This window comes from Peromyscus maniculatus, chromosome 1 (genome assembly GCF_049852395.1).
Source record: "Peromyscus maniculatus bairdii isolate BWxNUB_F1_BW_parent chromosome 1, HU_Pman_BW_mat_3.1, whole genome shotgun sequence".
Lineage (NCBI taxonomy): Eukaryota > Metazoa > Chordata > Mammalia > Rodentia > Cricetidae > Peromyscus > Peromyscus maniculatus.
In genome coordinates, this window is record NC_134852.1 from 196424968 (window position 1) to 196442244 (window position 17277).

Here is a 17277-nt window from a genome sequence, read left to right on the forward strand (position 1 = left end):
GGACTGGGGAAAAAAAAAATCGGAATGGGGTTGGGTTTGTTTGTTTGCTGAAGCCTGTTAATTTTTACTTTTACTCAGAAAATCACAAACTTTCTTTTGGTTTTTGTATGTTTATGGTGTGTGTGTGTGTAGGTCAGAAGACAATCTTAGATGTCGCTTCTCAATCCCCACCTTGTTTAAGACACATTCTTCGTTGTTTGCATTTGCGTACGCCAAGCTATCTGGCTGTTGAACTTCCAGGGATTCCTGTTCCCACCTCCCATCTTGCCCCCTGACCACTGGGACTACAGACGCATATGACCTCACCCAGCTTTACATAGACGTGGGGTTTGAACTCACGGTGTCTTGCTTGCACAGAGAATGCTTGATTCTCTGAGCCATCTCCCTGGCTCTTCTTTTTATTTTCAAAGACTCAGTACTGCATGTTCTTTTTCTCAGCTCTGAGAGTTCATTACATACAAAGTTGCATTTTACTTTTCATAGGTTTCTTAAAACTGTTAAGTAATTACATTCACAAACTATGAAAAAAAAAAATCTAGGTTACTTGCCCTGAGATGGTTTGGAAGTTTCCTTGCATATCAGGTCTCTCATCAGTTAAGTCTTTTGCATCCTCCAACAAGTAATTGAACAAACAAAACACAATCTAAACAAAGGAATGCCATGCATCCTTAAGAAGGGGTGAGATTCTGACATGTGCTACAAGTCGATGGACCACGAAAACTCTATGCCAAGTGAAATAGCCAGATCCAAAGGGCAAATTCTTACATGATTTCACATGTATGAGGTATCTCAAATGGGCAAATTACTATGCAAGAGAATAGATAAGAGAGGTTACTGTGGGTTGGAAGGTACAGTTTTTGTTTGGGATGTTGGAAAGCTTCTGAAAATGTTGGTAACAGTAATGATGATACAATATTATGCGTGTACTTAATGCCACTGAATTACACCCTTTAAACCTGGCAAAAATGGCTTTTTTTTCTTTAGATGAGGTTTTGCTATGTGGCCTTGGCTGCTTGAACTTATGGTAACTCTCCTGCCTCAGACTCCTGAATGCTGGAAATATGGGTAAATGCCACCATACCAGACTAAAATAGTAAAATTTATGTTGTTGTGTATTTTACACAATAAATAAATAAAAATAGGGCCGGGCGGTGGTGGCGCACGCCTTTAATCCCAGCACTCGGGAGGCAGAGCCAGGTGGATCTTTGTGAGTTCGAGGCCAGCCTGGGCTACCAAGTGAGTTCCAGGAAAGGCGCAAAGCTACACAGAGAAACCCTGTCTCAAAAAAAAAAAAAATAAAAAAAAAAAATAAAAATAGAGTGTTGATAGCTGAAAAGTGCTACCTTGTTTTTATTTGTATCTAAAATAATCAATCTCTGTTGAGCCCAGGCTGGCCTTGAACTTACCTTCTGAGCCTTCTGAGCACTGGGATTACAAGCATGTATCCATCTATGCTTAGCTCTTTAAAATAACAAATCTTTTGGTTATTGTTTGAGTGTATGGCTGTTTCATAGTCTAATATACTGTTTGTTTGTTTGTTTTTCCGAGACAGGGTTTCTCCATGTAGCCTTCTCTGTCCTGGAACTCATTCTATAGACCAGGCTGGCCTCGAACTGGCAGGAATCTGGAGGCATAGATCCACCTGCCTCGGCCTCCTGAGTGCAGGGATTAAAGGCGTGTGGCATCACCGCCCAGCCTAATTTACTGTTTTTAAAAATCTGAAAACCACAGTCTGCAGTAAAAATAAAAGCTAAATGTGTAGCACTAGAATTCTCGGTCCCAGCTTGGCTCACGCTCACCTCACAGCCAGCTGTATTGCCCGCAGCAGATCATCTTTACTTTCAGTAGACAAGTTTGTTTGTTCGTTTGTTTGCTGAGAGAGTTGATTGAACAGTGATAAACATGCTTAGAAAAGGCCGTTTTAAAGCTATCTAATCTATCAGGCCCTGACTATAATCTTGGAAAGCCTTGTTTCCAAGTTTCCCTTAAAGTCTTTGGAAGAACTCAACAAGGTATGACAAGATTTAGGAGGCCCGCCATGTTCTATGCTGCCCTTTCCTCCTGACCCCTGCCTTTGGGGCTCCTTTTTGGTGTCCCCATCCTTACCTGTACTGGAGTTTACCCTGAATTGTTTTCAATTCCTGAAAAGTTTTGGCACTGGGGTTTTCATAGTATCAGCTTAACCTTCTCGTAAAAAAGGTTATAGCTCGAGATATACTTCACACACCATACAGCCTGTCCTTTGACACTGACTAGCCGTTTTCAGTACAGAATAGTCATTAAATGAAAACTTAGAATGCTTTCATTGCTCCTAAAGGAAATGTCACACTCATATGCAGCCACTCATTTCTCCTCTCAGACTAAGGCAACCAACTTTTATGTGTTTTATGTGCATAGATCAACATAACATTGATTAATATGTCTGAATGTTTTATGTAATTAGACTCTTGCAGAATCTTGCCTTTGGGGTCTGCTTTCACTCAGCATGCTTTCAAGGTCCATCCACGCTGCAGTGTATGCCACTCTTCTTCATGACAGGATAATGGTCTGTCCACTCCTCAGCTGTAGGATATGCTTCGGTGTTCTTGGATAGATAGCCAGAAGTGGAATCACTGGGACATATGGTGACCATTTAACATTTCGAGGAATAGTCCAGAAATATCCAAAGTAAATTACAACCTTACCAGCAATGTATAAGGATTCCGGTTTCTTGATATTATTTCTTATTATCATTATAGGTAGCCTAGAGAGCATGAAGTGTTACCTTACTGTACTTCCCTAGTAACTAATGGCACTGTCTTACTTAGGGTTTCTGTTGCTGTGATAAATACTGGAATTCCCAGCCACTCCTCCAGCTCTATGACCGCACATGCGCAGTTCAGTAGCCCAGCCTATGTGATCTGTGCACTGCAGGATCACACAATCTGCGCATGCATGGCATAGCTCCATAAGCCCATATTCACATGTGCAGGGGAATCCATAAGAAGCAGGACTCAGACCCCTCCCCTTCCTCTTCTCCTCCTTCTCCTCCCTACTCTCTCTCTCTCTCTGCACATGTCTTCCATGGGCCTGGTCACGCTATCTTCTGTCCCTCCCCTCTCCCTTCTAAACAACTCTCAATAGTGAGTTTTGTCGTGCCTTGTGACCTTTCTTGCACGGTAACAATGCTGTTTATTAAACCCAACAATAATACACCATGACCAAAAGCAATTTGGGGAGGAAAGGGTTTGTTTCACCTTACAGCTTGTAGTCCACCATCCAGGGAAGTCAGGGCACTGATACGGAAGTCATGGAGCAACACTGCTTACTGGCTTGCTTGCTGTGGCTTGCTTAGCTTGCTTTCTTATAGTATCCAGGACCACTAGCCCAGGGTTGACACTGCCCAGTGAGCTGAGCCCTTCCACATCAATCAAGAAAATGTACCACAGAAATGGGGGCATTTTCACAATTGAGGTTCCTAATTCCAAAATTACTCTATCCTGTGTCAAGCTGACTTAAAATTAGCCAGTGCAGACACTCAACACTTAAAAAAAAATGGCTTTATGTCTGAATTCCAGTTCAGTTAATATATAACTACTAAGATGCAGATCCTGGCTGACTAGCCAACGGAGAAATCTGGAGGGCCATCTAGCTCAAGCAATTTTTTCAGTCTCTCAAGCTGTGCACCCAACACTTACTCTGTGTAGGTCGTCTTCAGTGAGAGGTATGACCTGGGCAGGGGACTTTTTCAGTCAAGGTAACATTACAACACTGGGAACAGGAGGCCACCTACCTGAATACAGGAGGTATGCCACAGTGTCCACAATGCCCGTTTTTACGCTATTCAGTTCCATTTGGTCCACCTAACGGAAGAATGCTGCTTTTCCAGGCTCCAAAAGGCTCATGTTTCTGCAGTCAGCTATTATTTTGACCAGCTCCTTTAGAGAGCACTTCTTCCTGGCCCTACAGAGGGCAGAGAAAGCCAACCCATGGGTCACAACTTAACAAGTTAACTAACCACCTGGCCTCCATTTAGACTATACCCTCTGAACTCTCTCCTAAATTCAGAGCCTCCAATGTCCCAACTGCTTCAATGAACAAGGCTAAGGACGGTGGTAAAGACCCTGATCTATGGTATAGATCAAAGCTTTGCTTTGCTACTTATTTTTGGTTTTGTTTGTTTTTTTGAGAAAGGGTTTCTCTGTGTAGTCCTGGCTGTCTTGGAACTAGCTCTATAGACCAGGCTGGCCTTGAACTCAGAGATCTGCCTGTCTCTGTCTCCTGAGTACTGGGATTAAAGGTGTACACCACCACTACTGAGCTTACTTTGCTACTTGTTATTGATGTGATTTTTGGGTCCAGTGACCCTTCTAAACCCCAGGTGTAAGATGACAGCAGAACCTCCTAAGGTTGTGAGGATTCAAAGAGAATGCCTGCAGATGAGGACCTGTGCCAGCCAGTAAACAGAAACTTACTGACGGGCTTGCAATGAGAAGGTTCTCATGCTTCCTAGTATTGCTGAGGCAAGAGAATCCAGGAAATTGCATTTTAACTTAACACATTACTTCCCCAATGCCTCGAACACATTGCATAATCACCATTTTCAGCTGGCAGCCCTCCAGCCATCCTTAGAAACGGCTCAGATCACACATGGTTTCCTAGAAATCACCAGACTGTTGATCTTCACTGACTCTGCCATGCTACTCACCGCTCTTACACTTGTGCCTGTTTACCTGAACTGACCCACCCAACCTCCAAAACTACACGCCTTTTCTGTTGCTTTAGCAGCACAGTAGGTACCGAATACTTACATGAGAGTGCCTTTTTCAACATTAAAAAAATAGATTACAAGAAACAATGGCGGGCTGGAGAGGTGGCTCAGTGGTTAAGAGCACTGGCTGCTCTTCCAGAGGTCCTGAGTTCAATTCCCAGCAACCACATGGTGACTCACAACCACCTATAGTGTGATCTGGTGCCCCTTCTGGCCTGCAGGCAAAACATGCAGACAGAACACTGTATACATAATTAATAAATAAATAAATAAATAAATAAATAAATAAATAAATCTTAAAAAAAAAAGAAACAATGGCAAAGGCAGGTAATATTTCCAAAGAAATATGGTTATCATGGTCCCTTTGTGCTGTAACAATATCTGAAACTGGGTAATTTATAACCAATATAAATTTATTGGCTCTTGTTAATAGAGACAAAGAAGTCCCAAGATAGAGGAGACAGCAGTTGCTTCAGCAAACGTTGGTTTTCTCTTGTTCTTTACAGGTTCTAGGCGAAGGATTCTTCAAATCCTTCAGTTCTGTTTCCTTTTAACATCCCATCTTTCTATCAGTTCCCTCTTGCATTTTGCTATCTGCAGCTAAAATGAGCCATGCAGCTGCTTCAAGATTATACACGGCAATGTTTTCAAATAGGGTATTTACTCACATGTGCCGGGCTCTGGGTTCAATCTCCTGCACAACAAAGAAATAATTTCTTCCACTAGAAATCTCAGAAAACAATCGTAAGATTCATCTTCTAAAACGCCACCTTGCCACAGACATAGTGCCCTTCTTTTTAGCTTGGAACAATGATAACCTTTACCCCAGCTCTCAACACTTAGTTCCTATTTCCGCTTCCTCAGAACAGTTATCAGCATTCCATCTGTGGGGTCTTAAAAGCCACTTTCCCTACAGCTCTCCTTGCTGAGCCCTCCTGAGAACTTCCCTTGACATTCTGCTCACACAACCCAGGCTGTTTCTAGCCTGCTTCTCCGAACCCCTCTACTCATGACCCAATTCCAAAACTATGTCCACATCTCTAGATATTTATTACAGCCACACTCTCCTCCTCCTCTGGAACCAATTTCTTCTCTTGGTTCATCTTGCATTGCTCTAAAAGAACACTGTAGACTGATTAATTTGTGACAAACAGCAATCTCGGACAGTTCTGGAGACTAGAAATCCAAAATTGAGGACAATACCTGGCTAATGCCTTCTTGCTGTACATACCATATCACAGCAAAAAGCAGAATGTAAGAAACACCAAGAGGGTGAGAGGGGGAAGGGGAGGGAAGGAGGGAGGTGGCACATTCATGGGGACGAAGTCACCCTTTAAAAAATGAACTCATCCTTGCCATAAAGGTCTTCATTCATTCACTGCCCCCACTGCTCAGTCTCCTCTCTGGGCTCTCTCAACACTGGTGACTGGGGGCTGTTCTTAAACCGTAGGACACAGTAAGGAAAACAAGTAAAGTGTCGTTAGGAGTTATGGTCCATGTAATAAAGGACACTAGGAGTGAGAAACTAACAGTTTGTTCTCCAGGCTTACACAAAGACAATGGATTGAGAGAAAGCAAAGACACTGGCCAGGGCTATTGGAATGTTCCTCAAGGTTGTGAGTGATGTTTAGAACTAGTTCTCCTCAGCTCCTGAAGATAGATATCAATGTAGTTTATTTCACACTCATCATCAGGTACTGTGCTTATTCTCTACTGTGGGGATTTCTGGTCTACTCAAGAGACGGAAACGCATTGATTTCTACAGATTAGATAAACTAACATACCCTAGCAGTTACCATATGGAAATTACTATACTAGGTACAGCAACTTATTTTGCTAAAGATCTGCCCTGCAAGGATGAGTAAATAGTTTAAGAGAAAGTTGGTAATTTTCCATGATTATTTCATAAGTCTTCATTCACATGAACTTAGCCCAGCTTCTAAGTCCTTTTGTTAAGACTACTTATTAGTTGATCAAGTCTCAAGGATCAACATCATCTCAGGGGTTAGCAATAGATACCATCCCCAGTCAACAATACAGTCCCAGTCACTACCCTTATAAGCCTGGGTCTTTATGTGATAACAGACTCTAAGCAGGTCATGAGGCAGGATGCATGTTTATGCAGGTTAAATGGAAAATGCTAACTCTAAGCACACAGTTCAGGCGGAACTCTGAAGTGATGAAGAATCATTAGGAGTTAGCAAAGGAGAGATGCTGCCACTGGAGAAGCAAAGTATGCCAGGGCAGAACCAAGGGAAGAGAGGGTATGCACATTCATGGACCTTAGAGGTGAGCGGCTGGGCAAGTCAGCAGGGCCAGTAAAGCTCCTCACCTGCACACACTGGGTTTAATCATTTAAAAGCAAGTAGAAGTCACAACTGCTAATTCACACTTTCTTACAGGAGAGGGCAGAACTCATCTCAATGCCAAAGCCTATAGGATAACAAGTTCAAATTAGTAGCTACAGCTCCCTGCACTGTGGCAGCTAATGTGGGATAATACGGGGGTGGATCCCAGAGGTGGAACAAAGGGACTCCTTCCTGGGATCTCCCAAATAGTCCCTGTTGTCCCCAAAAACACAGTTACAACTGTGTCCACAAAAGATGTTCCCTGGGAGAGAGTCTAGGTCCAACCCCAACTCTGGTAACCTCCTAACTAATGAAGTTAGTTATGCCACAACACTACCACTTCTAGTGTATATAAGCTGCCTCCTCCCTTTAATGTAGAACTGTTTTCCTAGTACAGGCGCTAAGAGGCACAGAGCCTGCCTGCCTTCCTTCTCAGTGCCCTGCTCTTGACTTGTCCCATAAACAATAGCAATGATTATCAAGTTCTGGAGTGAGGAAATTATTTTTAAAAATTATACCTGGTAGGCATTATTTTGGAAAAAGTATAAGCCTCTACAGTTAAGCTCAATCAGCAAACAAACTTGCTCTCTATTTGAAACGGGCAAGACAGTCTTAGAAACATGTTAAAACAACAGAAAAGCATGAAGACATATGGGGGAAACAAAATACACACAGTCACTGATAGGAAAATAATTTTATTTAGGTTCTTATTTTTAAAAAGGTAGCTTTCACATATAAATTTAGACTTAAAGAGTACAGTGTATATTTACCAAAAGGAACATCCCTGAAGGATGGCCAGCCTTAGTTCGCTAGGTGGGCACAGGCAGCTCAAGTGGAAGTGCTTTCTTTAATCTTTCACAATGGCACTTCCCTGTTCCTCTACCCGGCCAACAGGACCTGCAGCTGGTACAAAAACCCACAGCCATCACTTTGGGGCAATAGCATTTCACTAATGGGAATAAGAAACATCTTTAGAAATGAAAGCACAAAGCTCAATGATCCAGATATCCCACAACAATCATTATTTATCCGCAGCAACAATATGACAGGTGTATTTATATAGTTCAAAAATTCTTGTAACAAGGGCTAAAGAACATAAACTTCATGTAAGGGTAATTTATATAATTAAATGAAAAAAATTATTTTATTCATATCACAAATGCCTCTACACTGTAAGGCCTAGGGAAAAGACCCATTCAAATCTGGGCTTTCCTTTTCCAAAAAAATGTTTGGCACAACCTTTCAGCCCAGATCAATGGCTGAGAGGTTTCAGGAAGTGGCCCCACTGCTTTTCTGTCTGGCTTCACACAGTATACACAAGAGCTGTCAACAAGTCTGGCAGACTCAGGCCTACCTGTGTGTGCAGCATAATGTTCCAGGAAAATTAACGACAGGGGAAAATGGTCTGGATGAAGTACATCTCCTATAGCCACAGGTTAACTTTCTCATCTCATGGAAAATAAATTCAATGGCTGTCCAGGAAGTCAATGGAATTCTGATCTCCTAGAGGTCAAAGTTGGAAAAGCAACTTCGCTATCAGCATCCCAGAGTCAGAGGGACAGGAGACAAAGGTGACCAAGGATGCTTTCTAGGTTACTCGGTTCCACTTTGTGAACTATGTTAAGGAGAATCAGTGTGTTAGCAACCATGGCAGCCCTAGAACCTTGGCCTTTAGACAGAAGTGCTAGGGCAAATAATGTACCCCAAATCCAGTTTTAAAAATACAAACTTCCTGCAATTATGATATAATACTGTGCAGCAAATTAGGGATTGCACACTGCTCCTATGTCTGGCTAAAGCCTTGTCCCAGCTTTGGTCAGCCAAGACATCTAAGCAGTTGTCTGTGGCTAAAACCAGGCACTTTAGTCACACATGGGCTGGGGCAATGATGTTGACATCACACCCAATGGAAGAAACACAGGGCCCCACAGCTTTGATGCAGTGCAGGTTTTATCTCCCTTAAATTTCAGCTGCTTTCTCTATCTCTGAGTTTACTAATGCAATAAACTAGTGATCAGGAATCTCTGTGAGAAACCTCTGGTTGGGTGGCAAGTGCATGTCCCTGCAGGCCACCACCCTGACTGTAGGAAAACCGAAAGGTACAATTTGTATCAAGTAAATGGTTGCTCAACTGGAAGATCATTTCCTAGGAATCCAGAGGTCTGGATGTTCATCACATGAAGGAATGCTGGGACTGGACATTAAAGAGAGCCTGGCTCCCAAGTGTCATCAGTCTTCTTTAATTTACCATTTTCTGGTGGTCTTTTCTCTGGCCTCCTGGCTCTTGAATGTCTGAGCACACATGTCCGTAGGGACCAATGTAAACATTATTCAACAGACCTCAGCTTTTGAAAACCACAGCTTGTTATATAGTGTTTGACATTCCAGTGCAGGCAGTATCTTAGCGTTCTTTCCCTCACTCATGAGTACCGGTTTACAAAGGAACACACACAGGACACTTGATAAAACTGTGGCTGAAAAGACCATCTGAGTGCCAGACAGCTGGTCCTAATCTGCAGTCCGCTGGCAAACCAGGACTATGACAAGAGAGTCACAACAGAGCACAAATTCGCTGTGAATCTGAGGAGTCCATATAACCACTGTTCCCACTCAGCCCCTTGGGTCACATCTTGATATGGGAGAACATTTCCACCTCTTGCATCAACCTGTGTTCTCCTTGTTTTGGATGGGGCTCTCTCCAGAGGGTTCAAGAGCCTCCTCAGGGGGAAGGGAGCCTTCTCTTCCAGTCCTGACATCAGAATATTTCAAAGCACAAGAGGAGTCCACGAACATGTTAGGGATGTTGCTGCCAAAGTAGATCTTACTGTTAGAAGCAATGGCCTGGTACTTCTTGAGCTCCAGATATTCCGGGGTCAGTTTGTGCTGTGTGGGGTAAACGAGAGCAATGGAATTAGAATGGTTGGTGCAATAGTCATCTCTTCTTCCCAGTTGTTCTCCTGAGTAACATGATTCAACTTGGAATGTTGGCCAGTGGGCCTATTTTACTTTGGAGTGTGGCTAAGTCCTTAACTAAAATTCCTTTAACAAGCTCCCATCTTAATGCAGGATAAGCTGTATTTTTTTAATAGATTGGGGATTAAATAATATGTATTTCTTTTGTGACTTATTACGTAGTTTACATGCATTTTCTATCTCACGAAGCTTTCCTCAACCAGGAACTGACACAGAATTTCTACTGATTCTCTTGAGAGAGGTACACAAGTCAACAGATCCAGTGTTAAGGCTTCCAAGGAAAAGCCTAGGTTCATAATAACCAGATGTCTTAGTGACTCAACTTTTTCAACCAAATTTGAGAATTGGAATATGTCAAACAATCACTTAATCAGGCACCTTGACTTTATCCAGAAGCTGGCTGATTAAATATTTGTGGTAAGACGGATGTTTGTCAACCACCAGAACCGCTTCTACCAATATTTAATTTTTGAAACAGGACCTCACATATCTCAGGTTGGCCTCAAATTTGTTATGTAGCTGAAGATGACCTTGAACTTTTAATATCTCTGCTTTTTACCACCAAATTACTGGGATTCCAGAGATCTGTCACCAAACCCAGGTTTATGTGGTGTTACCAAACCCAGAACCAAGCATGCCAGCCAAGCACTCTATCAACTGAACTACACTGTCTGTCTCATTGTCAGTACTTTGTGTAAATCACAGTGCAAGATATATCCAACCAAACTTGTTTCTGGTTTAAAACTCTTTCCTTGTTCCCCAGAATATGTGCTCTCAGTGCTCCCCAGGACCACCCAGTAGTCCTGTCTTGAGTCTTTCTTGTCCTTTGCAGTGCCAGAGCGCTCCCTCTCGGCACTTTAACATCTTTCAGTCCCTGCATCGCCACCCTCCTGCCGATTCTTATCCTGTCAAAACATTGCAATTAAATCTAGTCATACCGTACAACTCAATTACTTCTTAAAGCCCTTTTAAAACATGCTATATGAGTGGCATTTCTCAAGATGGCATAAAATGACGACCCATTTCAGAATAAGTTTGATCTTAATAGTAAAGTCTTTTATTTTTTAAAAAGACTTTATTTTTGTTTATATGTACGTTTGTATGTGCATATGTGTAGATGGCTGTGAAGGGCAGAAGACAGATCTGGCCTCCTAGAGCTGGAGTTGTGAGCCACCCAATATAGGTGCTGGAAACTGAACTCTGGTCCCCTGTAAGAGCAGCAAGTACTCTTGATCACTCAGCCATCTCTTCAACCCTAAGAAGATCCTGATGCTTCTGTCTGGCCAAATTCTCCTACCGCCAATATGAACTGTTAGATACGTGAATTTCCCATCTTGTTTTTATCTTGACAAAATTCCATTCTGTTTCCTCTGATATTAAATCTGTTTCTAAATTTATACTGGTTTCCAAAGTTCTGACAATGTACATTCTGCCAACCTATCATAGCTTATCATTTCCATTTCTCCTAATTTGTCTTTCCTTTCTAAATTGATTTTAATCCTTCAAATTGCAGGATCTACTTAGCAATCTCAATATCACACACATAAGAAAATGTGTGTGTGAGGAGGAGGTGTTGAGAGAACAAGTACTATAGGCATGCAGCAGGAAGGGCTAGGAATGCAAATGTACCATAACACACCATAGTCTTCAACCTGAAAAAGTATCCTGCACTTCACTGGGAAGATGGTGTTGGGCAGCAGGACAGAGAAGTGGACAAAGATGAACGAGAAGCTCTCGGAGAAGAGGCTCACAGGAGAGAGAGAAAAGGATGGAAACCCAGTGCTGGCACTCAAGCGGGAGCTTCTGTGGCACAGGACTACAAGGTGAACTTGGAGTCCGAGCTTGGGAAGACAACTGTCATTAGCAAGACGACCCCACAGTCTGAAATGGGAGGCCACTACTGCACTGTCTGTGGCTGTGTGCTGAAGGACTCCATCAACTTCCCAGATCACACTGATGAAAAGAAAAAGCAGCAAAACCTGGGTATGTCTGTGGGTGGGACAACATTCCACTCTGGATCAGGTGAAGAATGTTTTGAGGTCAACAAGAAGATGGAAGAGCAGCAGGAAGATTATGATTCTGAGGAAAGGATGAAGGAACTCAGAGAAGAGGGAAAGGCCAAAGCACACAGGAAAGAGAAACAGAAGGAGAAAAGGAGGGCTGAAGAGGACTTGACACTGGAGGATGATGATGACGAGATGGCAGCTGTGATGGGCTTCTCTGGCTTTGGATCCACCAGGAAGAATTACTTCTCTTTGGCCTACCTTTGGCCTATACTGGACATAACTCTGAGTGTGTGCTGAGGTGGGGTGGGGTGTCATTTCGTTTTGGGGTCCTGGAGAAAGTCCTTAAGAGTGTTAATGGCAGGGTTAGAGGGTGGGTGTTTGTGGTTTCCCTCTGCGTTGGGAGAAGGCACAAGATGTAGAGGGGATGCTGTGGCAGATTCTGTCAGACTCGGTACATTACTGGAGTCACAGAAGTTCTGCCCATCTGCTTTCCCTCTTAGAGGCCTCTTTCCCTCATCATCTATCCGACCTCTTGTCTGAACATCCTCCTCTGTCCTGTGTTCTGCTTTTGTTCATCTTGACTCTTGTTCAGCCTGCAACAGAAGGGCTGTCTGGCGTAGCTTTGGCCAGCTCCCCTCCCATCCTGCCCAGCGGTTCTCTAGCCACCTGTGCATGCATGTGACTTCTGCCTGGGTCAACGTGTGTGTGGGTATGTGTGCATGAGATGTCACAAAGAGGGGCCTGAGCTAGAATCTCAGAGCTGCCCTGGGGCCTAATGTTCTTGGGTTCCTCGGTGCGTGTAACAGGAAACGGAAGGAGAGGAGTGTTTGGTGTGGCTTGTGTCTATGGAATTTTAAACCTTGTTTCTTCCATTTCACTCCACTGAGGATTTCTGTTGTCTTCCTAGAAAACAGGTTTTGGAAGAACCTGTTTGAGGCAAAAAAAAGAATGAAAACAACAAAACAAAACAACCCTAAAACCAAACAAACTAACCCAGTCTGGGAAACCCTGGTTCTTAGACCCTGTTCAACATATACAATAAAAGACACTGACTAGGAAAAAAGAAAGAAAGAAAAAGGGTCTCATCCCCCAAATTGCAAGTATGTCTCTGAAGGGAAGCCCTGCTCTAAGTTCAGCTTCTATCCTGGAAAGCTACCTATCTGGAAAGCTAGTCTAAAGGAGTTTCGCTCTTGTCATTCTCTCAAAAGATCTTCAACTTTTCAGAGCCCCTACATAGAGCACAAATGAACAGTTTTTTGGCATTTGACCTGTGCTTATGCATCTGCTTATCTTTTATTCCAGCTCTTACTTTTAAAATAACAGAGCATTCCCTCCCTAACCCATGGTATCCAAGTGTCCTGCTAAGTAAGTGGTTGATGATGGGTTGTCCACTCCCTTTTTCTGACACTAAATACAACTACTTCTACTGCATTAGAACCCATGAAAAGTGAATGCAAACCGGCAAACAGTCACTAGGGAAATGGCATGCAAAGCAGTCACCTTGTTTGAAGTGGCATATTTGTGTGCAGCATAATACTCAGCATCTGCTTTCGCCTTCTCTCGGGCCAGGAATGCAGCATCTAGCAAATAAGAGTCATGGCAAGTTTGAAACAAAAGAGAAGTGCCACTCTACTTCCTCATCTGGGTAAGAGTACCTTTTCTAGTGCTTAATATTTCAATTGTTTGGCTCATTTTAAGTTATAATATTAACAATTTCAAAATCTCAATCTTCAGGACAGCTCCTTTTCAAGGGGAATATGTTCATCACTGTTGAATAACAACTTTCTGAGTTCATTCATTTTCTGCTCTAAATGGTTTCTTTTTCTTCTATCTCCCTCCAACTTCCAATCACCCAAAGCCTTACCCTCCATCCAGGCAGGATTCAGGCAAAATTACCATGTCTAGACATAAAAGCTCCACTCTATTTATTGCATTATTCCCATCCTCACCAAATTTCATCTAGAATCAATTAACACAGAGAGATAAACAGCTGTATTTTGAACATTAAAAAATTATTTTAAATTGTGTGTGTGTGTGTGTGTGTGTGTTTGTATCCATGAGAAGAGTGCCCCTAGGGGTCAGAAGAAGATATCTGATCTCTTGGATCTGCAGTTACAGACAATTGAGGACTACCTGACATGGGTCTTAGAACTGAACCCAGGTCCTCTGCACAAGTGGTGTGTGCTCTTTATCCACTGAGCTATCTCCCTGCCCTTACCTTGCACATTCTTAATTTTTTTTCACTTTATTTTATGTATATGGGTATTTTACCTGCATGTATCTCTGTGTATTATGTGTATACAAGAGGGTGTTGGATCCCCCGGGACTGGAATATAAACAGTTGTGAGCCCCCGCGAGGGTCTGGGAATTGAACCTGATCCTCTGGAAGAAAAGCCAGTGTTCTTAACCACTGAGCCAACGCTCTGGACCCTTGTTTCATACATCCTTAACAAATGTTGAGGAATTCTTATATTTCATCAGAGAATAAAGTGAGAGCTAATTAACTCCACTGTAAGGAAGGAAATGAAAGGCTGAGCTACTAGAGTCACAGCCTAAAACAGAGCTAGATTATAAAGTGCTTTTTGTTTGTTGTTGTTTTCTGTCTGGAGTATCTGGCTAGCTACTTCCTCCAGACCAGAGTATCCTACAGCTTTCCCCACAAGACAGGAAAGCACTGGTCCTGAAGCAGAGGCAGTCCAGACACTCAGACTCCAGCCTTACCTTCAATCTCAGAAATGCGCTTTTCCGTCTCCTTCTCCATCACCTTCTGCTGAAAGCGGATCTTTGCCACTTGTGCGATCTTCTCTGCTTCTACAACAACAACAACAGAGACGCACGTACACTCGGGATCAGCAGCACAGCGGCTAGCACCACACGTGCCTTTATGGCTAACGGTTGCTGAGGTGCTATCTGTTCTAGAAATGGGGGGGGGGGGGCTTTCCTTCTCTATTGTCCTCTTGGTAGTGAACGCTTTGTGAGAAGGAGGTTACAAAAGGGTTAACAGTTTCAGTCTTTCATGAGTCTACAGCAATGGTTCACAAACTAATGGTAAAACAACGGGACAAAAACGGAGCGATCCGACTCACGGCGATACAGGGCAAGCACATCAAGTGGCAAGAGAACAGGACAAGGAACACTGACCAAGGAGGTGTTGAGTAGGAAATAACACGACCTGGTGGGGATGTGCCAGGAAGCTTAGAAGAGGACACACAGGTACAAATGAAAAACTATAGGGCCAGACGACAAGAGAAGACAACTAAGAAAGCCTGTGTTCTGAGTGACAGGCTAAACAGTTTAGTTTTAATATATTCAGGATCTACTATTAAGTTGCCATCAAGAATATGATATAAGGGAAAGAATATCAAAGAAGGAATAGTCTTACTGCTGTAAAGATAAAACAGAAATAGTTACTTAAAGGAACAAGTATTCATAATGAGCACAATAGCTGCCACATCCGAGTACAAACAGGAAAAACTAAACACTTTTGGTAAACCTCTGCCCAAACCAAAACTCCCAGGACCAAACAAGAAAGACTAATTACACTTGAACTTCCATCACCGTAATTAAAAAAAAAAAATTCTCAATTTTCCCTTTCAGCCAAAGATGTTGAGGACATGTAGTCCTCCGTGGTCACAGGTTTCTCATCTGAAGATTCAACCAAATGCAGATTGAACATACTCAGAAATTAAACAAAAACGTGTATACTGAACATAAACATTTGTTCTTGTCATCGTTCCCTGAATGGTACAGTATAACAACTGTTTACATAGCACTTGAATTTTAACAGGTAGAGATGATGTAAAGTGTATGGGAAAATGTACCCAAGTTAGATGAAACACATTCCATTTTCTATAAGGGACTTTGTAGACTGTGGTGTGGAACCCCAAAGGCCCCAAGATATACTTTAACATATCTTATCTCTGGCTTCTGGGGAAAAACATTTAACAGAGAGAAAAATTCCAAATAGTTCCCCTTTTTTTCAGAAGGCAGTATCCTTTAAAATTATCCAGAACCCAGTGGAGTGAAATCAGTCTGTATTATACTAACTAAAAAATAAATTACAGGATGGACATTTAGCTATAAGCGTAAGTTCAAGATACACCACTCTCCATTTCACGGGAAGAAACCAATGAACAGCCTGACCAGACTTGGAAGTTCCAGAAAAGTGGGAGTAGACAAATGAGAAAATTCCATTAGGTAACATCTTAAACTATTAGGTAAAACAACAAATTTGTCTTGAACTGCACAGCAAGTTTAATAAGACAGAATGAAAGCCCTCAAGTGACGCAGCAAAAGAAGAGCTGAGACTGTCTGGTAGCAGCTCTGGGGGGGGTATTTCACAAGAAAGAGAAGCACTTGGGCAGTGCTCCAAACAGGACCAGATACGGCCTGGCACGTCCCAACCGACTTCCGAATAAAGCCACGACCTCCAGAGACTGCAACTCTAGAGGAATGGGGACTACAGAACTCCACCTGCTGGCCTCACCAGAGCTGGAGAACAACTCAACAGTTCCTTAAAAAGCAGGAGGGTTTTAAAAGCAGAAGAATGACCCCCCCCCAAAAAAAAAACAACAAAACTGGTTCAGTGGCATGCTTGTAATTACATACAAGAGGCCAAACAAAAATGTAACATACTACCAATATGATAAGAAAAAGGAAAGTTAGTTTGTTACAGAACTGTAGTCTCAAGTACCATCGGAGGATGAAATGTGAGCACTTTTGACCAAGGAAGACTGAACAAGCTTAGCCTTCACCAGAAAAACAAAACAACAACTAACTAGCAGAAAAAAAGGAAACTGCAGCAGAGGAAAAGGTTACTTAACACTCTCAAGTTGAATGAAATGTTTACTCAAAGAGTCCTGAGTAGTGAGGAGAGTAAGCCATGGAAAGAGAAACCACAGGAAAACAGAGGACAGAGCTACAACAGCACATGAGACTGGAGAACAGGAAGGAGAAGTAAAAGGAGCCTCTCCTAGGATTAGTCAGGAGGAGGACAGAGATTATCATTAACTTGGGGTTTTACTGATTCAGATAGACTTAACATTCCACAAGTGATGACTAGTTGTACATTCCAGAAGCAGAATGTAAACCTTCCAGTGAAATAAAAGAAAAAAAAAATGAATAAAGACAATTCACAATGAAAAAAGAAGCAGAGAAGAGATGCATGGTAAATAGCATATAATTGAATGATAATATACAA

At 42.4% G+C, this 17277-nt stretch overlaps 1 protein-coding gene and 1 pseudogene across 4 annotated transcripts in view; one reads left to right on the plus strand and one right to left on the minus strand.

Annotated features, from left to right (window-relative positions):
* Positions 1-7777: 7777 nt before the first annotated feature.
* Erlin1 (ER lipid raft associated 1) overlaps positions 7778-17277 on the minus strand; it is a 36292-nt gene continuing 26792 nt past the window's right edge. For 2 of the 4 annotated variants that reach the window (XM_006988153.4, XM_016006637.3), the window contains exons 10-12: positions 14799-14888; positions 13578-13657; positions 7778-9981 (exon numbers count right to left, since the gene is read on the minus strand). In XM_006988153.4, the coding sequence (XP_006988215.1) occupies positions 9760-9981; positions 13578-13657; positions 14799-14888 (392 nt within the window). In that variant the 3' untranslated portion in view covers positions 7778-9759. Of the gene's footprint in view, positions 13005-13577; positions 13658-14798; positions 14889-17277 lie in introns of all 4 variants that reach the window. The other 2 variants (XM_042264004.2, XM_076563144.1) reach the window with 1 other exon arrangement.
* Positions 11755-12374, plus strand: LOC121824873 (zinc finger matrin-type protein 2 pseudogene; annotated as a pseudogene).